We start from the raw sequence: 23278 nt of genomic DNA on the forward strand, positions 1-23278 counted from the left end.
TGCTTCGTGTATTTTGAAGGTATGTTGTTAGGTGCATACACATTTTTTATGGTTATGTCTTCTTGAATTGACCCTTTTATCATTAGATAGTTCACTATTTTTCCCTTAGTAATTTTTGTTTGTTTGTTTGTTTGTTTGTTTGTTTTTGAGACAGAGTTTTGCTCTTGTTGCCCAGGCTGGAGTGCAATGGCATGATCTCGACTCAATGCAACCTCCGCCTCCCGGGTTCAAGTGATTCTCCTGCCTCAGCCTCCCAAGTAGCTGGGATTACAGGCATGCACCATCACACCTGGCTAATTTTTGTATTTTTAGTAGAGATGAGTTTTCTCCATGTTGGTTAGGCTGGTCTCAAACTCCCGACCTCAGGTGATCTGCCCGCCTTGGCCTCCCCAAGTGCTGGGATTGCAGGCGTGAGCCACTGTACCCAGCCAGTAATTTTCTTTCCTCAGAAGTCTACTCTGTCTGATACTAATATTGCCATTCCAGCTTTCATCTGATTAGTGTTTGCATGATATATATTTTTCTATTATTTTACTTGTAACTGATCTATATCATTAAATTTGAAGTGGATTTCTTATCAACAGCATCAAGTTGGGAAAGTTTTTCTGGTCCTGTCTCACAATCTGTCATTTAATTGATATGTTTAGACCATTTATATTTAATATAATTATTTATAGGTTTAGATTTTGCTCAATAATTTTATTATTTGTTTTCTATTTGTTTCCTCTCTTTTTCCTTCCTGTATTTCCCTATTCTTGCCTCATTTTAGATTAGAACATCTTTTAGTATTCCACTTTAACTTATATAGTGTGATTTTTACTATATCTCTTTGTGTAGTATTTTTGTTGTTGCTCTAGGGCTTATAATATACATACTTAACTTTCCACAGTCTACTCAGAGTCAATATTTTACCACTTCAGGTGCCATACAGTAATCTCACCACCATATAGGTTTCTTTACCCTATACCCCTTTATGTTGTATTTGTCTTATATATTACATTTGCATGCATTAAAAAACCTCCAGCAGATAATGTATTTTTTTTTAACTTTTTACCTTCAAACATATTTTAAAGAAATCAAGATGAAATGATCTATTATATTTACCAGGATATTTACCATTTCCATTGCCCTTCCTTCATTCTTGATGTTTCAGGTTTCCTTCTGGTATTATTTCCTTTCCGTATGAAAAATTTACTTTAAAAATTTTTTTTTTTTTTTTTTTTTTTTTTTGAGACTAAGTCTGGCTCTATCACCCAGGCTGGAGTGCAGTGGTACAATCTCAGTTCACTGCAACCTCAGCCTCCTGGGTTCAAGTGATTCTCTTGCCTGAGCCTCCTAAGTAGCTGGGATTACAGGTGCTCCCCACCACACCTGGCAAATTTTTTTTGTATTTTTAGTAGAGAAGAGGTTTCACCATGTTGGCCAGGCTGATCTCGAACTCATGACCTCAGGTGAGTCTCCCTCAGCCTCCCAAAATGCTGGGATTACAGGCATGAGCCACAGCTCCCAGCCTAGCAATTCTTCTAGAACAATTCTTCTACATTCTGCTGACAATGTAGTCTCTTGTTTTTTCCATTATCTGAGAATGTCTTTATTTCACTTTCAATACTTCAAGATATTTTTGCTGAATGTAGAATTATAGGTTGAAAGTTCTTTTTATTTCAGCATTAAAAAAAAATATATGTTGTTCCACTTCCTTTTGGCCTCCATTGTTTCTGATGAGAAATCTGCAGTCATTCAAATCATTGCTCCCCTATAAATAATGTATTACTATAAATAATGTATTACGTTTCTCTGGCTACTTCCAAGAATTTTTCATTGTCTTTACTTTCCAACAGTTTGGCTATGAGGTTTCTGGATATGGAATTCTATGGGCTTTTCCTGTTTAGAGTTTGCTGAACTTCTTGATCTATAGGTTTGTGACTTTTGCCAAATTTTGAAAGTTTTCAGCCATTATTCCTTCACGTATTTTTTTTTCCACACCACTGTCTTTCTCTTTCTGATTATCCAGTGACACAAGTGTTAGACTTTCTGATACTGCACCACAAGTCTCTGAGGCTCTGTTCATTGATTTTTCTGATTCTCTCTCTCTCTCTCTCTCTCTCTCTCTCTCTCTCTCTCTCTCTCTCCCCCTCTCTCTCCCTCCCTTCCTCTCTCTCTCTCTCTGTGTGGGCATATGTGTTCAGATTGAATAATTTCTATTGCTTTAACTTCAAGTTCACTGACTTTTCCCTGTCATCTATCATTCTGTTGTTGTGCTCAACCAGTGAGTCTTTTTATTCAGTTATTGTAATTTTCAGTTCTAAAATTGCTATTTGGGGCTGAGGTGGGTGGATCACCTGAGGTCAGGAGTTCAAGACCAGCCTGGCCAACACAGTGAAACCCCCATCTGTACTAAAAATACGAAATTAGCCAAGTGTAGTGGCACACATCTGTAATCCCAACTTCTCCCTCAGGAGGCTGAGGCAGGAGAATCTCTTGAACCCAGGAGGTGGAGGTTGCAGTGAACCGAGATCATGCCACTGCAGTGTGCCAGGCACTCCAGCCTGAGCAACAAGAGCAAAACTCTGTCTCAAAAAAATAAAAAATAAAAATAAAATAAAATTGATATTTGGTTCTTCATATCTTTTACCTCTTTTGTTTTTTTTTTTTTTTTTCTTTTGAGACAGGGTCTCACTTTGTCCAGGCTGGAGTGCAGTGGCGTGATCTTGGCTCACTGCACCCTCAACATCCTAGGCTCAAGTGATCCTCCCACCTCAGCCCTGCAAATAGTTCAGCCTACAGGCACACGCCACCACACCCAGCTAATTTTTTTGTATTTTTTGTAAAGACAGGGTTTTGCCATGTTCCCCAGGCTAGTCTTTTACCTCTTTGCTGAGACTTTCTATCTTTCCATTTGTTTCCAGAGTATTCACCCTTACTTGCCACATTTTTATAGTAAAGTCAGATGATTTTAAAGTCAGATGATTCTAACATCTGTGTCACTGTGGCACTGGCACTCTTTGATTGTCTTTCCATGCAAGTGGAGATTTTCATGATTTTTCATATGCCATATAACTTTTATTGTATTTGGACATTTTAAATATTACAAGACTCTGATTCTTGTTTAAATCTTATGGAGAGTATTAACATCTTTGTCTTGGAAGGCAATCTACCTAGTTGTGTTCAGGCTACAAATTTCATTCAGGCCTCTGAGGTTATAGCTTCAATCTCGGCTATATTTTCCAAGCCTTTCTGGTGCTATTTGGGGTTTTCTTATTGTTGTTGTCTTGTTTTTGAGATGAAGCTTTACTCTGTCACCCAGGCTGGAGTGCAATGGCACAATCTCAGTTCACTGCAACCTCTGCCTCCCAGGTTCCTGGGTTCAACCAATTCTCCCACCTCAGCCTCCCAAGTAGGTAGGACTACAGGCATGTGCCACCATGCCTGGCTAAGTTTTTGTATATTTAGTAGAGAAAGTGTTTCACTATGTTGGCCATGCTAGTCTTGAACTCCTGACCTCAAGTGATCTGCCTGCCTCGGCTTCCCAAAGTGCTGGGATCACAGGCATGAGCCACCACACCCGGCCTGCAGGGCTATTTGGATCCACCATGTGTGTGTGCCACCCAGTGGCCAGTGTGGGACTTGAATGATGGTTCATTAGTCTTTTTATTCTCAAAGTTTTTTATTCTCCAAGTATTTCATTCTCAAAGTTTTTCATATGCTCTTCAGAATCAGATCCATGCAGAAACAGCTTGGGAATGAGCCCAGAAATGTAAAAAGAGTTTATAAACCCAGAGGTCATTAATGATTCTCAGAGGTCATTTTCCCAAGCTTTTCCCTCTCCATAGTTTCCCCATAGGGCCCCTTTTCAGTCCTCTGTCCAAATAGCTGGAGCTTCTTTTACTCCTCTCTGCCACATACTTTCACACATGAGTGTGTGATCTGGACCAAGGAAGAGACCCAGGAGAAAAAAAAAAGGAACAGGGGCTTGTCCCACTCTTAGGATCACAGCTCCTCTGATTGGAGGGGGAAGATTCTCTTCTCTTAAAAGTTTTAGGTGCCTGTGGCCTCTACTGCTACCACTGTCACTGCCAAGAAATCTCTTTTCCATTCCTGAAGCCTGATCTAGAGAGCTTCTGGAGCTCTCTCTGCCCATGTTAATGTTTACATCTGGGTTTCAGACAGCATTAAGACTATTGAAGACTAGGCCAGGAAATGCCGGGGGGGGGGGGGGGGCGAGTAAACACTGTAGGTTCAGTGGTACTTTGAGTTCTGGTCTTCATCCCCAATCTGTCCGTGACTATTTGCTTTTCAAAGTTGTCAAGTAGGTGTATCATATATTTTGCCTAAATTTTTGGCTGCATTCAGTGGGGGATACAGAATGGAGTGTATTTACTCTATCTTATCCAGAAATGAAACTGCCATAACCATAATAAATAATATTAGTTATTGTATTTTTCAATCCCAGAATTCTATTGATTCATTTTCAGGTCTTTTCCACCATTTTTTTTTTTTTTTTTTGAGACAAGTCTCACTCTGTTGCCCAGGCTGAAGTGCAGTGGCGTGATCCCAGCTCACTGCAACCTCTGCCTCCTGGGTTCAAGCGATTCTCCTGTCTCAGCCTCCTGAGTAGCTGGGATTACAGACATGCATCACCACACCCAGCTAATTTTTGTATTTTTAGCAGAGACAGGTTTTGCCATGTTGGCCAGGCTAGTCTTGAACTCCCGACCTCAGGTGATCCACCTGCCTCAGTCTCCCAAAGTGCTGGGATTACAGGCATGAGTCACTGCGCTTGGCCTTTTCCACTTTTTATAGTTTCTAGGTATTTGGTGAAATTTGCAATCTTGTCTTTATCTCCTTCAATATATGAAGGAGGTAAACTAATTTTAATTTTACAATTCACGTCTAATAATTCCAAAAGTTGGAAACCTGTGGGGCAATTTCTTTCTTTTCTTTTCTTTTTTGAGACAGAATCTCACTGTCACTGAGGCTGGAGTGCAGTAGCACAATCTCAGCTCACTGCAACCTCTGCTTCCCAGGTTTAAGTGATTTTTGTGCCTCAGCCTCCCAAGTAATTGAGATTACAGGCATGTGCCACCATACTTGGCTAATTTTTGTTTTTTGTTTTTTGGGTTTTTTTGAGATGGAGCCTCACTCTGTCACCCAGGCTGGAGTGCAGTGGCGCAATCTCAGCTCACTGCAACCTCTGTCTCCCGGGTTCAAGCAATTCTCTGCCTCAGCCTTCCAAGTAGCTGGAATTACAGGCACCTGCCACCACCACGCCCAGCTAATTTTTGTATTTTTAGTAGAGACAGGGTTTCACCATCTTGGCCACACTGGTCTTGAACTCCTGACCTTGTTATCCACCCACCCCAGCCTCCCAAAGAGTTGGGATTATGGGCGTCAGCCACCACGCCTGGCCTAATTCTTGTATTTTTAGTAGAGACAGGGTTTCACCACATTGGCCAGGCTGGTCTCGAACTCCTGGCTTCAAGTGATCCGCCCACTTCAGCCTCCTAAAGTACTGGGATTACAAGCATGAGCCAGTGTGCCCAGCAACCTGTGGGCCAATTTCTATCTTCTGTAGACTTATCTTCATTTTATGCTGAATATTACATTTGAAATACTTTTTAAAAATAATTTGAGGCTTAAGATGATGCTGTCATCCTCCAGATATGATTTTTGTTTGCTTCTGCCAGGTGCCTGAGGGCACTAAGTATCTTGAACCACCTAATTCTAATTTCAGGGATTGAGATATTTCTTACCACGTGACTTGGAGTTCGTCAATACCTCAATACTGTGAGAGTAATTTACTTGATTCCCCTTTCTCCCAGGGTACAAACCTTCAGAATCCCAACCCAAAACCCAGGGGGCTTACAAGGGCTCCCACTCTTGAGACCATGGGCTCTAATTTTTGTCTCCTTAGTCTCATGAGACTATCTAAACTATTGCTCAGTCTCTCATTCTCCTCTTCTGGCATAGGAAATACCTCCCAGGACAAAAGCTGTGTCAAATGCTGGGACTACCATTCTAGATTTCCATCTCCTCCCAGATCCTGGCCCAGTAATTCTTCACTTTGTCAGCTCTCCAGTGCCTTCAAGCAGATATTTTTATATTTTGTCTAGCTTTTCTAGTTGTCCTCAGTAGTTGAATTATGTAAGCCAGCACTACCAGAAGCTGATATTGAATAACTGTTAGTTCTCTTCCTTTTCTGTGTCACTCTTGGCCTTAGATAATGTTACAATTGGTGCTAAACAAACCAAAGCAGTACACAAGACATAGAAAGGAAGAAAAAATGTTGAGAAGCTTTCAATGCATTTAGGCATCAAAATTAGGATAGGCTGGTTTTACATTCCCTCTCTAGCCCACAATCTCACCTTTGTTTCATGCTATTCATCCTTCCCAGAATGTCTTCCTTTTTCTCTTTCAGCTAATTCCTTTCACCTGGGAATATTATCTTTTATATTTTAAAATTATATTAATTTTTTTTAATATGGCATTTCCCATAATAAATCTATACATGATGCCAACCAGTCTGGCCTCTTCCTAGATGCCTTCCCTGGTGACTCCAGACCACACCGTTCTCCCTCTCTGAAAGTCCTCTGTTATCATTCACCACATCCTCTTTGCACTTCTTTCTAGTGAGTCCAGTCCCCTCAATTCAGTAGATAATTCTTCAAGGCAAGGATCATGTCTCTCCTTAATCTCCCTCCAGCTCTCAAAAGATATTTACATCCATGTCCTCCCTGAAAACTAAAGAGCCCTGATTGTGAGAGCAGAGTTCCCATGCCTTGGGAAGATCATCCTCAGGACCTTCAAGGCTTCTCAAAAAGAGACACTTAGGTCTCAAAGCATTCAGCAGGGCTCTCCCACACCTACATGGTCCTCTCCGAGGATTTTGGCAGATGGGGCATTCTACCTTGTTCCCCTATGTACCTCAGCTCCAGAGATCTGAGGCAGTCCCAGGAAAAAAAAAAATCTCATAAAAAGCAGACTTCGAGGGCATTGAAGGCCAGTTTCCATTCATCAGCTACCTCCTGCCCAGAGAGAGAGCTATGTGAACAGCATGCCTGGGCTGGAGGAGAAGCAGACATTCTTAACAACTCAAGATGTCCCAGCTCTACCATCTGTTCCTCATCCATACCCATGAGAGACGCCTAACTCGAGCTTCCAGAGGTACCCCTATTCCCAGGAAAGAAAATCAAGACAGAGTAAAAGGGCACTGGCATAATATCCCAGAAACAGGGACCCCGAAAGTAACAAACCCTAACAAGAGAAATGCCAGGCTCAAATGAATTAAAAAACAAACAGAACTTAAAAAGAGAGATGAGAAAGAAGATTTGGATCATGGAAATAGAGACTGTGGTCCCAAATGAGAAGGCTAAATACTAAGGTTTTCGTTCTTCCAAAGTTTTACTAAAAGCCCATTCAAAATACAAATATGCCTTTAGTTATCCACGAAAGGATTTAACAGGCTTTATAATCTTGTTATATGTAATTCATGACTATTTAAAAAATGGTGAACAAAAAATTATAAAGTAAAAAACAATGGTATCTGGGAGTTTGGAGAATTTCAAACAATGATTCTACAGTTTTCCTAGAGGAATAAACAAGGGATAATAGTTAAGAAAAAATTTTAAAGGAAAGTAAGAGAAGAACTTGCCCTGCCAGAAATCAAACCTGTAAAAATTCTAACAAGATTGTCTTATAAAAAATCAACACACAGATGAATGGATTATGACAGATGTATGTGTAGGAATTAAAATTGGCTCTAGTATGTATAAGAATTAGTATATCAGGAAAGAAAAACAAAATAATAGATATGGTTTTAATATTCCACAAATAATGTTGAGGAAAATTACGTATTAGTCAAAAATCAAGCCAGAGACTGATGCTATATTATACACCCAAATAAATTTCAGATTAATTTAAAATCAAATGAAGGAATTCAAACAACAAAATTAGTAAAATACAGATTACTACTTAATCTAAGACTAGGGAAGGAAAGCATAAAAACTATGAAAAAAAGGGTTAAAATATTCGTACTATACCATCTCTTATATAGTCATTAAAAATAAAGTTCTTTTGAAGATTTTTTAGAAATCATGGAAAATGCTCATGAAATGATGAGAAGAAAGCAGGATAATCACGCCTTCAATCCTAGCACTTTGGGAGGCTAAGGCAGATCATGAGGCCAGGAGTTCAAGACCAGCCTGGCCAAAAAGGGTGAAACCCCATCTCTACTAAAAATACAAAAATTAGCCAGGCATGGTGGTGTGCGCCTATAATCCCAGCTACTAAGGGGCTGAGGCGGGAGAATTGCTTGAACCCAGGAGGTTGAGGTTGCAGTGAGCTGAGATCATGCCACTGTACTCCAGCCTAGGCTACAGAGCAAGACTCCATCTAAAAAAAAACAAAAAAAGAAGAAGAAAGAAAGAAAGCAGGATATAAAACTGGATCAGAATAAAATGCATATTAAGTGGTTAAAAAGGCCAGCACAGTGGCTCACACCTGTAATTCCGGCACTTTGGGAGGCTGAGGCGGGCAGATCACCTGAGGTCAGGAGTTTGAGACCAGCGTGGCCAACATGGTGAAACCCTGTCTTTACTAAAAATGCAAAAAATTACTCAGGCGTGGTGGCAGGCGCCTCTAATCCCAGCTACTCGGGAGGCTGAGGCAGGAGAATCGCTTGAACCTGGGAAGCGGAGATTGCAGTGAGCCAAGACCACGCCACTGCACTCCAGCCTGGAGTGCAGACTCCAGAGATAGAGCAAGTCTCTGTCTCAAAAAAAAAAAAAAAGTATAAAAAACTACATAAACTACATATACACATAAAAAGATTGGTAGATACACCAAGATATCCCTTCATCTCTTGGGTGATAGTCATCTCTGGATGGTAGATAATAGGTGGATTTTTACTTTCTTTTTTCTTTCTTTATTTCTTCTTTTTTGAGATGGAGTTTTGCTCTTGCTGCCCAGGCTAGAGTGCAATGGTGCAATCTCAGCAACCTCTGTCTCCTGGGTTCAAGTGATTCTCCCACCTCAGCCTCCCGAGTAGCTGGGATTACAGGCACCCACCACCACCCCCAACTAAATTTTGCTTGTATTTTTTTTAGTAGAGATGGGGTTTCACCATGTTGGCCAAGCTGGTCTCAAAATCCTGACCTAGGTGATCTACCCGCCTTGGCTTCCCAAAGTGCTGGGATGACAGGCATCACTGTGCCTGGCCTTTACTTTCTACTTCAAGTTTTCAGAGTTTCCTCCATATTTTCTACTATGACCATTTTTTAAATAATAAAAATATAACTTTTTTTTCAAAAAAATTTGGCAGGATGAGAGTATGAAAAAACAGACCAGGCTGTTTTATCACACCTGTAATAGCAGCACTTTGGGAGGCCAAGGTGAGAGAATCACTGGAGCCCAGGAGTTCGAGACCAGCTTGGGCAACATGACAACACCCTGTCTCTATATAAAATTTTTTAAAAAAGAAAAAAATAGCCAGGCATGGCAGCACATGCCTGTAGTCTCAGGCACGGAACCTGGGAGGCTGAGGCAGGAGAATTGCTTGAGCTCAGGAGGTTGAGGCTGCAGTGAGCCATGATCACACCACAGCACTTCAGCCTGGGTGACAAACAAAGCAAGTTCCTGTCCCAAATAAAAAAAAATCAAATTCATCCACTAAAAAGCAACAGCTTAAAAGTATACATACATAGATGTTAAACACGTTTCACATGTATGACCTATGTAACAATTATTTTAAGTTAAAAAAAAAAAAACACAAGGTTTTTGGCTTTGTTCTGCATCTGTGGGGGGTTTTTTTTTTTTTTTTTGGTTTGGGGGTTTTTTTTTTTTTTTAAGACATAGTCTCTGTAGCCCAGACTGGAGTGCAGTGGCGCAGTCTCGGTTCACTGCAACCTCCGCCTCCCAGGTTCTAGCAGTTCTCCTGCCTCAGCCACCCAAGTGGCCAGAATTATAGGCACATGCCACCACACCCGGCTAATTTTTTGTATTTTTAGTAAAGATGGGGTTTCACCATGTTGGCCAAGTTGGTTTCAAACTCCTAACCTCAAGTGATCCACCTGCTTCGGCCTTCCAAAGTGCTGGGATTACAGGTGTGAGCCACCACGCCCGGCCTAACCATGGGGTTTTTGTAGGAGCAGTGGAACCAACACAGACAACCTCTCAAGTACCACACTGCCTGAGCCCCTCCTCCTACCTTTGGGAGGCAAGGAAGAAGGGGCTAGTACTTCCTCCTCTGGCCCTACCAGGAGGATGCCACCATCTGGTATGGGGTTCCTCACCCTTTAGCCAGAGAAGCCAGATTTGCACACTAACTTGGCCAACAGCCTGGTCCCTTCCTAAATGAGCTATGAGGGCCTATGAGAGCCATCTCTTCCAAAAGGCCCTGCTATCCAGCCCGTGGGCTGTCAGGCATGTGCAGCAGCCCTACAAAGCCTTCCCCGGGCCACTGTGAACTTACCACTCCATTGGCCAAAACTACATGAGACCAGGCCTGAGGAGGGCAAGAGTCAGGAACAGGTTCCAGAAAGTCTGGTTTGAGGTCCCTGAGGTTTATTCCACTCCAAAGCCCTCTGAACCACTGTTCCTACAGTCTGACCTTAGCACCCATGAAATAAAACCATTTCCCATGGTCACCCTTGAAACTAGTCTTTCTCTCCTTCCCGCCATGAAAGTTCTCTCCGTGGGAAAGCCCCTCCTGTTCTCCACAAAGCATCCTTTCCCCTTTGCTCTCTGCGAGGTGCTGTATCAGCTTGTCCCTCACGTGCTTCCCTTCACTGCTCCGAGAAACCACCTGTCCTCTGTCCCTATCCCTGGGAAACACTGCTTTCCTCCTGTCTCCCCATGAAGCCATTCTCAGATCCATAACTCCCACTTCCTCTACCCCAAGAAATAGTCTCATCTTAGTTCTCACCAAAACCAGAGGCTGTCTCCACTTAAAGTTATCAGATTGAGCAAAAAAAAAATACCGCACTGGGCACGGTGGCTCATGCCTGTAATCCCAGCACTTTGGGAGGCTGAGGTGGGCAGATCACTTGAGATCAGGAGTTCGAGATCAGCCTGGCCAACATAGCAAAACCCCGTCTCTACTAAAAATACAAAAATTAGCCGGGCATGGTGCCTCATACCTTTAATTCCAACTACTTGGAAGGCTGAGACACAAGGATCGCTTGAACCCGGGAGTTGGAGGCTGCAGTGAGCTGAGATCGCACCACTGTACTGCATTCCAGCCTGGGCAACTCCATCTCAAACAAACAAACAAACAAAAAAACCAAAGAAAGAAATACTAGACACCCAGTTAAATCGGGATTTCAAATAAATAACCAGTATTTCTCAGTGTAAATATGTTCCATCTATTTTATCCACCCAGCTCCACTCTTGAAATATTTCTCCTTCTGCCACTCATAAGAAACACTGTCTTCTTTCTGTCCCACTATAAAACACTCTGTCTCCCAAAACCTCTGTGAAATAATGCCCTCTAAGCCCCTGAAACACGAAGCAATAACCAAAAGGGACAAATTGTTTCCTTCCTGCCCTCTCAATCCCGCCCCTCAAGCTCCTTAATGCTGCCACCCATCTGCCTCTTTGGGGAGTGGACACTCCACTACCCCTGTCTCCACACAAAACATCATCTTTTCTCTGTGGGCTACCTGTTCCCTAGAAGGTGATGGCACTCCTGTTATCAAGTAAAACACTTTTCTTTTGTATCCCACCATAGTCGTATCTGATCCCAACTGCCACTTACTTAGTTCTTAGTGGGCACCAGATTCTTACAACAGCCCTATGAAGTAGGTATTATTATTATTATTATTCCAGTTTTACAACTGGCTCTAGATCACACCATGTTAAGGCAGTCAGATTTGCATATAGGTATGCCTGACTCCAGAACCTTAGATAAACCCAGATTTAACCAGCATTTCCTGGACATTCAGCTTTGTTAAAAATCTAATGAACAGCCAAGTTGCCACCTGCTGTACACTACAGCACACACCTGCTCCTCCATCTCCCCCATGAAACACTGTTGCCTCAGCAAAGCCCACAGAAAGCTCTCCACTGGCCCCCTTTCCCACCCCAGAGAATATTATCTTCTTCCACCTCCCTCCAGGGCACAGTCCCCTTGGCTGTGAACTCCTACACTTCCAGAAGAGGGTCACAGTCAGGCTGTGCTGCCCACATGCCTGGCATCAGGAAACGGGCTGGGGCGAAGGGCATGCCTGCGGTTCCTGTAGCTGGCACTCCAGTCCCTCTCCACCCCTTTCTATAAATAGCCCTCTGCTCACTAGCTGCTGGAGCAGTTGCAGCAAGTTTCCATGAGGTCAGCTTCCCAGAGCGGCCTCCAGGCACCCAACACCACACTTACCTCTCCTGGAGTCCTGTGGCCTGCTTGCCCCTGCAGTGGGCTGTCCCGGGTGCCATGTCTCCGCCGGGCAGGGGGTGTCGGCACCTGGACAGAGGCCTGAGGTGGGGCCTTCATTAAGCTCTGGGCCCCACATTCTGGAGCTTGACTCAGAGAAGAAATGGGCTTACTGTCGGGGGTGGCCTCTCCTTTGGGCTTTGGAGGGGCGAATCTCTTTCTGTTGAAAGGCCTAGTCGGCTGGGGGGTGAAGGAGTGTGTGGGCTGGCCAGGAGCACCAGGCACCCCCTCGTCTCTAGCCCTGATGGGTGCCTTCCCCTTGAGACTCTCTCCAGGCGCCTGGACACTCAGGGTCTGGGGGCCGTCTTCCCCCAGAAGCCTGACTGCCCCGGTGTTCTCCAGGTACATGTCCTTCAAGGAGAAATACACTTCCTGGCCTGGGGCAGGGGCCTTCTGGGCCTTGTCTGGAGTGCCCACAGCAGAGGTTGGCTTCCTGGTACTATCTGTGCCAGAGGACCCAGGCCCCCGTGCAGCCCTGCCTCTGGGCTGGGTCTGAACCTGCTCCATGCCCGCGGGCCCCTGAGTCCCGCAGGAGTCAGGCTCGTCTGAGTTGGGGATGCAGTTTTCTGAAGAAAGGCGGCTTGGGGCTGCCTTTTCTAACTCTGGCTTCCGCAGGCCTTGCTTGGATTCCTCATCTTTCTTTTTCTTCTTGGCCCCACTCTCCTCTTTAAGGACTCTCTGAGGCCCCAGCTCCATGGCGTCACAGATGTATGTCAGCAAGCCATGCTCTCCACCGTCCTCCCCATTCTCGGGGGCAGCCTCCCCGTTGGTGGTCACTTCTCCAGAAGCAAAACTGTTGATCAGGCCCAAACCTGAGTGCTGAGCAGACTCAGTCTCTCCCTCCTGCCAAACCGCCAGGGTCCCACCCTCAGGGTCCCTGGTAGGGACCGAGGGGTCCAGCGCTTCAGCCCCACTCAGTCGGCGCTTTCGCTGGAAGCGGTCAGGGCTGAGCTTGCGCAGCGTGTCGGCCTCCCCTGGCGCCGCCTTCTCGTGCTTCCAGCTCTGCTCGATCTCGCGCAGCTTTGCCGCAGCCTTGCGTTTCAACTTGGCGAACCAGCGCTGGTGGATCTTGTACTCGGTCATGGTGCCCACCTCCAGGACCCCTGAGCAGGACACAATGCCCTTGCTGTTCTGGGCAGAGGCCTGGTAGATGGCGGCATCTTCTTCTCGACACCTAGAGGTAGGAGCTTGAGGTGCCACCTCTCCCCTCCTGAGAGGTGAGAGCCCCCACACCCCCCAGCCAGAGCCATTCAGAGCCAGGCATGCTTCCCCCTCCCCAGGGCAAGTCCTGCCGTGTGCCACGCCCCATCTCACACGTCACAACATACAACACCCTCCATTACAGTTGAGGGAACTGAGGCTGGCAAAAGGGTGGCGGCTGACCAAGGCCATACTGTCCCAGGAGGGATTAGACTCGGGGCCCAGGAGAGCTCCCTTCAGAAGCATGTGACCAACACAGCCCCTTGTGAAGTCATGATGATACAGTTGCTTTTTTTGGCCGCTGACCTCATGGAAAATATTTCTGTAGGTCAGGACCTCCGCTGGTTGCACCAGCTCTCTGTCAGGAATACTCCCACTCTGGCCTTAGGCAGATGTGGTTCACCAGGTGGTTCAACCACACAGCAGAATCCCGCCCACCATCCCCAGAGAGTCCCTGGTCATCTCCATCTAGACTGCTCCATTTCTGAGGGCAGGACCCCAGCCAAAGGGCCCTCGGGAGGGCAGAGAGAGCAAAACAGGCCCTTCTCCCTCACCTGTACAGCTGCAGTGTGTGACGGTTGCCCTGATGAGTGATCTCATATTTTGGCAAGCCACAGTAGCGGTCCAGCTCCATATCATCCTTGTACCAGGTCACCTCTGGCTCTGGGTATCCTGAGAAAGAAGCAGGAGATTGGGTTGCAGGAAGGCCAGTTCCAAAATAATGGGAAGAGGCCGGGCACTGTGGCTCACACCTGTAATCCCAGCACTTTGGGAGGCTGAGGTAGGCAGTTCACCTGAGGTCAGGAGTTTGAGACCAGCCTGGCCAACATGGTGAAACCCAGTCTCTACTAAAAATACAAAAAAAAATTACCCAGACATGGTGGCGGGCTCCTGTAATCCCAGCTCCTTGGGAGGCTGAGGCAGGAGAATCGCTTGAACCCAGGAGGTGGAGGTTGCAGTGAGCCAAGATCTCGCCACTGCACTCCAGCCTAGGCGATAGAGTGAGACTCCATCTCAGTAATAGTAATAATAATAATAATAATAATAATAATAATGGGAGGAGAGAACACGAGGCCATGGCTTTCCAGACCACCTGAAGAGACTGGACAGGACCACCTGCCCCAGGCTTGCTGGAAGAACAGAGCCACCGTATGATAGCTCAGCTTATTTTTAGAAGCTGGTCCCTGTCAAAGCTGAAAACAATTCCCCTTCAGCAATAGGAAGGAAAATATGGAGGAGAAACTTCCTAGCTTCCTAATGGGAAGGGAGACAAGGAGTTTCCAGAAATCCCTGGCTCCTAGGAATAAGCTTCCTTCTATAGTGGCCCATTCTACTTCCTCAACTGCAGTAAGGGCTCTATCTACAGAGATCTCCTCCCCCATGTCCCACCATGAGCATCTCTTCCAAGAGCCCTCCTTCTTTCATTTCAGGTTCCTGAGCTGTTAGGATTATTTGACAACATGGCTAAAGCATCTATCTGTCCACCCATTCATTCATTTACCTATCGTCCATCTGTCCACACATCTACACCTTCCTACCCACCCTGTCACTGCAGTGACACTGACTGAGGTGTCTGCCCAGCCCCTTCTCGGGCACTTCCAGCCCACCCACAGGAGGAGCTCCCAGCTGTTACTGTCACGTGTCCCTTATCTCTCTGTCCACAGTTGATTGGTTCAGTAATGGACGCCAAATCAGCTAATCTAGCTAATTATTTGACCAAGTATTTGGGAATTAGGACCTACAGACAGTCTACCATTGTGTCTGGAAATTTAGCTTCAAAAGGGTAGAGCAGCCATGTTCTGCCACATGGACTGAGAAGCAAACACTACAGTGAGAGATGGAAAAAGGAAGTCGATGTTCAGGATTGAATAAGAAGTGGAAGACAGAGAGAGTTCCAAGAGGCTTCTAAGTACTAGTTCCATTCCTTGCCTGGGCACAGCTGCCCTCCTCTTGTCAATTCCATAAGAAGCCCCTCTGGACTTACGAATGAATCCTGATTCATATCTTAAGCTGACTGATCTGCATTACTTGCTCGAAATGAGACTGCTAACATACATTCACTCAAAGATATATATTAAGTATATATGAACAGCAAGCTAGGGTTATGAGGACACAGAACCACATGAGACAGCGTCTCTGCTCTCCAGGAGCTCATTGTGCGAAAGACAAGGTGAGACATGGCCAGGTGCAGTGGCTCAAGCCTGTAATCCCAGCACTTTGGAAGGCCAAGGTGGGCGGATCACGAGGTCAGGAGATCGAGACCATCCTGGCTAACACGGTGAAACCCCGTCTCTACTAAAAATACAGAAAAAATTAGCCCGGCGTGGTGGCGGATGCCTGTAGTCCTAGCTGCTCAGGAGGCTGAGGCAGGAGAATGGCGTGAATCCGGGAGGCAGAGCTTGCAGTGAGCCGAGATCACACCACTGCACTCCAGCCTGGGCAACAGAGCAAGACTCAGTCTCAAAAAAAAAAAAAAAAAAGAAAAAAGAAAAAAAGAAAAGGTGAGACATGGCATGCACCTGGACAAGGCAGCAATGCACCTAGCATCTGCACAGGTGCTCTGCCTTTCCTACTGCCTACAGATACACCATGCTCCTAAGTAAAGCTTCCCCTCACTGGATCCTACCTGCTCATGCCTAATCAAGGACATTTCTCTAGCAATTATTCCAGCTCATCCTGCATCATCAAATTTTTCCTCTCTGTTACATCTTTCCCATCAGCGTACAAGCCTGCTCTACTGTGTCCTTCTTTAAAAAGAACTTCCTTTGACCCCACAGCCTCCTCCAACCCCTGCTCTCATTTCTCTGCTCTCTGCTTTACAGAAAAATTCTTTGAAAGAGCTGCCTGTACTCACTGTCTTCATTTTCCTTCCTCCAGTCATACTTTTATAGCCTCTCTTGCACCAGAATTGCTCTTGTCAAAGTCACCCATAACTTGTACATTGCCAAATCCAATTCCTATGCCCATCTGCCTAATCCATCAGCGGTACCAACCCCTCTTCCTGAAACCTTTGCTTCACTTGCTTTTAGGACACCGCTCTAACTGCTCCTCGTACTTCACTGGCCGCTTTTCCTGAGCTCTTCATCAGTCCTCCCCTCCCACCTAGACCTGCCCCAGAGCTCAGGCCCCAGAACCATTTTCCATATTCTATCCCTACTCACAACCCAGAAGGTCCTAATTCTGTCCTGTGGCTTTCAAATATATGTATGCTTATGGACTCCCAAATTTCTATCTCCAGCCCAGTCTCCTACCCCAGTCATTATTTCTGACTGCATATCTGGCATTTCCACTTGAAGGTCTAAGAGGTATCAAGCTTACCATATCCCATCCAAGCTCCTTAGTCTGCCCTCCAAGCCAGTTCCCACAAATCTCAGTAAATAGCAACTTCATCCCTATATTTGGTTCAGGCCAATACCTGGAGGCAATCCTGTATTCCTTTCCTTGTCTCACCTCTGCTCCATCAGGCAATCTTGCTGGCCCTCCCTTAGAATATATCTAGAATCTGATCACTCCTTGCCATTCCGCACCAACAGCTTGGTCCACATTCCCGTCACCTCACACCTCAATTCCTACAATAACCTCCTCACTGATCTCGCTGCTTGGCTCTCTTCAGCCCATTCTCAGCAGAAAAGACAGAGTGATCCTTTTAAATAATGTCAGATCATGGTGCCCCTTTGCTCAAAACACCCCAATTAGCTCCATTTCACGCAGCCCTCATGATCTGGGCCCTGTGACCATGCTGGCCCCACCTCCCTCCACTTTCCCCCAGCTTGCTGTACCCACTCATGTGGTCCTGCTGGCTTGCCTCACACACCACGGGAGCACCATGCCTTGACTCCTGCAGGGCTCTGTTACTTCTCTAGAGAGGCCTTCCCTATCACCCTGTGTAAAGCAGCAACACTGTCTCCCAGGCACTTGCTATTCCTCTTACTATGTTTATTTTTCTTCATAGAACACATTGCTACCTGACACATTATACACTTAGGAGTGTGTTGGTTTACGTCCATCCTTTCCATGACAAACATCAGCTCCATGACAGCAGGGACTTATCTGTGTTATTCACTGCTGTGTCCCCAGTTCCTAGAATAGTCCCTGGTATGGAATCAACACTCATTAAATATTTATAGATGAATAAATGAAGCAATGCACTAAGTGCTTAGGGCTGCAGAGAATGGAGCATCACCTCTGGCTAGGGACTCAGGAAAGGTTTTTGTAGTGAGTGGCACCTGAACTCAACTTGGAAGGTGGGCAGGATTTCAGGAAAGATGGGTTCCATCCCCCCGATCTCCCGCTTCCCCTCAGCTCTCACATCATCTGTACTTCCCCTTCACAGCACTAATCACAATACTGTCATTGACTACTTCCTTGCCTATCTCTCCTGCTAGACTTAGGTCCCATGTGGGTAGAAACTGTATCTTGTTCACTGCTATATCCCCACCACCTAAGACAGTGCCTGACACTGTGGTGTGGTAATTACTTAAAAGAAATCTGTGGGACGATAAGTAAATGAGTGAGTAGGGTGAACACACAAGGTGGATGGGAAGGGCATGCCTGACAAGGGAACCCCAACAGGAGAGGGGGAGGGTGACAAGCAAAGGGCATGCTGGGGAACTGTGTACAGGAGCAGGGAGCAGGGGAGGTGAGGCTGCAGCAGCATTGGCCAGGAACAAACTCTGGGCAAACCTGGCTGTAAAGCGAGCCCCATGTTTCCACTGTGAGCTAAACCCCCTGGTTACATCACTGTGTGTGTGGCCAGAGCCAGCACAGGTGTCCTCACCATCCTGTGAGATGATCTCATCCCTACAAGGGCCCAGCTCAGAGCCTCCCTGCCCCATGACCCACCCAGCACAGCCTCAGTCTCCAGGGCATCTGAGTCCAGTCAGATGCTCAGGCAAGAGGGCAGGGGTGGGGCAAGGAGAGAGGACCTGAATGGATCCCACAGCCCCAGGGCTGGGGCCTCAGCCTCCATGCCACCCTCTGGTGCTGCCTCTACACAGCAGGGGCCAATCCAATAGCTTAGGGGCTTCATAGCCACAATGAGCTTTGGAAGCAAATTTATTTGGGAGAACACATTGCCTTGAGCCCTGAATAATGTGAACTATATCCTAAAATGCATAAAAGCAGGAGAGCTCTGGGTCCTTCACTCCCAACTATGCATTTGTGCATGTCCACAGGCAGGTGTGCACACACTTCCAGCCCTGGCCAGGAGAGCCCACAGCAGCACTTGAGCCTGTGGCCTTCCCTCGGCCCCTTCACACCCTGTGACATCTGTTTCACAGCCAGCAGACCTGACTCAAGAACCCAGCTTGGAAACTTGCAGCCTTGTCCCAACCATTCCCAGTTCACAGAAGCTCCGATTCAAAAGAATAATGAATGGAAATGTAAAGTTTTCAAAAAGCTTTCAAATACATAGAATTTCATTTGACCCTCAGAACACTCCTGTGCAAATGATTGCTAACATTAATGAAGACTTACTATGTGCCAGATACTAAGCTGAATACTTCTCATGTATTATCTCATCTAATCCTCACAAAAATCCTATGAGGAATGCACTCTGCTACTAATCTCCAATTTAAGGATGAGGAAATCCCAGCTCATGAAATTAAAGCTCTTGTCCAAAGTTATCTAGCTAGCAAGTAGAGAGCCAGAATTCAAATCCCTCTCTTCTATAACACAGGCCGGTATTTTACTCCCTATTTTACACAAAAAGAAAATGAGGCTCGGAGAAGCTAAGTAACACCCAGGGTCTCACAGCCAGCACGTGGCAAAGCCCTAGGTTTCCTTTTCCTTTCTCCAGTACTCTTTCCACTGGGGTTTCTGAGACCAATATGTAAGTTTTTGCTCCCAACAGTCATTTTTAGACTTACTTCTCTAAAAAAGTTTCCTCAGGAACATGGTCCTATTTCAGAAGACTCAGTCCCTTTGTACAACCTGCCCACTGCTGATGCTTCCTCCTTCCAGCCCAATATGAACATGTGCACCCACATGCAAACACACACACACACACACATACACACACAACATAGAATCTACAACAGAGTTGAGGAGAGTGGAGGAGGGAAGCCCCTGTGCTGGAGAGAGTGGGCTGCCTCAAGGAAGACAGTAGCATTCTGGCCAGAGGGGCTCCTGGGGCAGACAGGAGCTAGCGGAGGCCCACTATCTTCCCATAAGCCTACTGTGAGTTGGAAGAACCCCAGGGCCTTGCCTCTCTTCTCCGTGACCCCAAGGGCTTCCATCACAGGTCTGCCAGCAGGAGCACTGCTGGCGCAGATGACTCTCCCTCACCTGGACTAAGTTCTGACCACCAGGAAAGCATCACCTCTGCCTGGCAGGGCCCTGGTGGGCTCACTCATCCTAGCCTTGTTTAGGAAATGCTATCAGCAGTGAGGAAGGAAGAGTGCACGTGTGGTCACTCTGGAGACAAGCCAGGAGCAAAACAGCAGCCTCACACAGAGGCCAGTCTCAGCCAGAGATCCATCCACCTTCCACCTCTCCAGTCTAGAGAGCTCCCGTGTCTAACCCTGACTCTAGTTTGCAGAACCTTCCACATTGCCCCTCCTCTCCTCTCTCCCCCTCTCCTACAGCCTGCATTTTCTCCTTGCTAATTGGAAAAGGCTTGTTTGAGGTGTACTATGGTGATCATAGAGACCTCTTTCCTAATGTACTACACAAAACTCAGGTAAGCTGAGATTCTGAATGTATGTGAGGATGAGTGAGGGCAGGAGAGGAGAAGATCAACAATGGACTAAGGTATGGATATCAGAGGTAGCCAGAGCCCCAGAAACTTTACAGACTTCATTGGTAGTGTTGTAGATCTTGGCACAGTAGGTGCTATGATATACACAGTAGGTAGGTTGTATGATATACAACCATATATCATAAAATAAATCTCTGAGCAGCCCTGCCTGGTCATCATGAGATGTGGCAGAAAAGGTTGCTCCTTTGGATTGGGCTTGAAACAGGGAACAGCTTACTTCCATGATGACACTGAGAATATTTGATAAAATACCCCATGATAAGCCAGACTCATGTCTGGCATCTCCACATTGCTCTCAAACTCCATGGCTACAAAGAAAAGAATGGAAAAGGAGAGAAAGGAGAGCCATCTCTGACACCTGCACCCCTCAAGTGGTCCCAGGTCCCCACTGCAGCTGCTGTTACCCAGGTATCAAAGCTGCGGCTGAAATGAACAGGCAATGTGGAAAGTGGAAAAGATACTGGTTTTGTCATCAGCACAGTCAAGGTTCACTGTGGTCATCTGATATGTACTGAGCATCTTCGTGCCAGCTCTGGAGAGGCATGATGTGTCAGGTGTGTGCCCTGTCCTTGTAGATGTCATGATCTTGTTGGAGAGAGAGATGTGTAAACAAAAAAACTATGTGGTGGAGGATGGATCAAGAGCTCTCCTGGAAACACTGGAGATGACCTCCCAGAGGGCAAGCCCCTTGAAAGGAGAGAAGGATTTTGCCAGGCAGAAAACGAGTAGGCTTCTAGGTAAAAAGGCAGAATGAACATGCCATCTATCTTCACACCCTTCCTCAAGCTCACTAAACTGCCCTGAAAAGACTTTTTAATCAATGAAGATGAAGTGAACAGGCAAGGAGAGTAATAGGAGCAACAAAATTTTGAAAGTTAGAAAGCAGATGGACAAGTGGAAACTGACTTAGCAGACTCAAGACAGCTCAACCCTAAGCTAGCAGTGGAGAAAACTGAGAACTATCCTTTCGACACCAGAAAATCCCCAAAGGGCCTAAGAATTGGCAAATTGGTACCTCTGGAACTGGGAGAAAGAGGAAGGAAGAAAGGTTAAAAGGTGCTTAGAAAATAGATCTCTGGAACCCTTCACCCATTCTATCTCACTGGATGACTGCTCCTTCCCCACCACAGCCAAAGGTAAAGTTTATTATTTGGAAATGTAAAAGTCTGCCCTGAGAGTAAGCCAGCATAACTGAGGGATAACTATTCTATGAAAAATAGACAAATGTAATAACCATGTATCATAAAATAAATGTCTTATGCTGAGAGCCCACCCAGCCCTCTGGTCTACATAACTCCCAGAAAATCTTTTGCTAGGAAACCTCACTAGTCCAAGAGGAAGAAACTAAAGAAACTTACTTGGCAGTTCCCAACAGTGGCTACCTAGATCACCCTACAGTAAACAGCCAAGTTTTCAGGCCCCTCCTCCTTGCTCAGAACCTCTGATCAGCTTGTAAGTCTCCTACTCTTGCTCATTATCTGACAGCCAAAGATTTCTAGATATGGGAGGAAAGCCTGTCATTGAAGATTGATGATAAAATTAAATTAAACAGAGAAAAGCAAGACAGAAGAAAACTACGCAAGGAAAAGGAAACTTTTAGTAAACTATCATTAATAAGCATTTCAGACAGCTAAGAAAAGATACTACATTCATGAAAAGTGCAGGATGCTTACAGAAAATGACAAAAATTAAAACCCTTGGAAATTAAAATTCAGTAGAAGAGTTGAAAGATAAAACTGAGGAAATCTCCCAGAAAGTAGAGCAAAAGACAAATAGATGAAATGGGAATAAAGGATAAGAAAATAAAAGTCCATGTCCAGGGGAACAGCTATCCAAACAGGAGTTCGTAAAGTAAGATGACAGAAAACAGGAGGATAAAATCAAATTTCCCAGAACTAAAGGCTCTCCGTTTCCAACTGAAAGCATCTAAGCATGTTCCAGGGTGAAGAGACCCATATCAAAATACATCATTATGAAATACCAGAACACTCTTACAAGCTTCCAGAGAGAAAAACTGGTCACATGCAAGGAATTAGGATCAAACTGTCTTCTCACTCTGAAAAGCAACATTGGAAGCAAAAAGATAATGGAACAATGTCTAAAATTCTGAAGGAAAATTATTTTCAGCTTATAATTCTATACCCAGCCAAATTCCCAAGAAAAAGTAAAGTAGAAAAAAAAGAGGCCGGGCACACTGGCTCATGCCTGCTATAATCCCAGCACTTTGGGAGGCCAAGGTGGGAGGATTGCTTGAGCCCAGAAGTTTGAGACCAGACTGGCAACATAGTAGGACTTAGTCTCTACCACACACACACACATACACACACACAAAAAATAAGCTGGGTGTGGTGGCACATGCCTGTGGTCCCAGCTACTCAGGAGGTGGAGGCAAGAGGATCACCTGAGCCGGGGAGGTTGAGGCTGCAGTGATCTGTGATCATGCCACTGTACTCCAGCCTGGGTGACAGAGGAAACTTTGCCTCAAAAAACCAACCAACCAACCAACCAACAAAAACATTTTCAGATACAAGGAATCCAACATTTGTTTCCCATGTACTCTTTCTAGAAAGCTACCAAAACAAGAATGTAAATCAAGAAAGAAAAAAATGTAGAATGCAAAAAGCAGGAAAGTTATCACAGAAGAGAGGTAAAACAAATCTAGAGGATGGCAACTGTGTACCAGATGCAGGGAGAAATGAAGGCACATTGGAGCAGTGGGACTCAAGGGAGAGCAAGGTCCAGAGCTTGCCATCACCATGCCCTCTGCTACTCCACCATCTTCAGGACCTGATGAAACCACTCGGGCAGTATTCAATAAAGCAAAAAAAAAATAAACCAAGAAAGGAAGACATGAGATCCAGGAAGCTGAATTAACCCCACAGAAAAGCAAAGGGAAGACCCAG

At 45.5% G+C, this 23278-nt stretch overlaps 1 protein-coding gene across 1 annotated transcript in view; it reads right to left on the minus strand.

Moving 5' to 3' along the window:
- The window catches only part of ALPK3 (alpha kinase 3), a 61142-nt gene that overhangs the window by 24456 nt on the left and 13408 nt on the right, over window positions 1–23278 (minus strand). The window contains 2 exon segments of the mRNA XM_017884274.1: window positions 12365–13592; window positions 14173–14290. Of these exon segments, the coding sequence (XP_017739763.1) occupies window positions 12365–13592; window positions 14173–14290 (1346 nt within the window).

This window comes from Rhinopithecus bieti, unplaced genomic scaffold (genome assembly GCF_001698545.2).
Source record: "Rhinopithecus bieti isolate Rb0 unplaced genomic scaffold, ASM169854v2 scaffold_14885, whole genome shotgun sequence".
Classification (NCBI taxonomy): domain Eukaryota; kingdom Metazoa; phylum Chordata; class Mammalia; order Primates; family Cercopithecidae; genus Rhinopithecus; species Rhinopithecus bieti.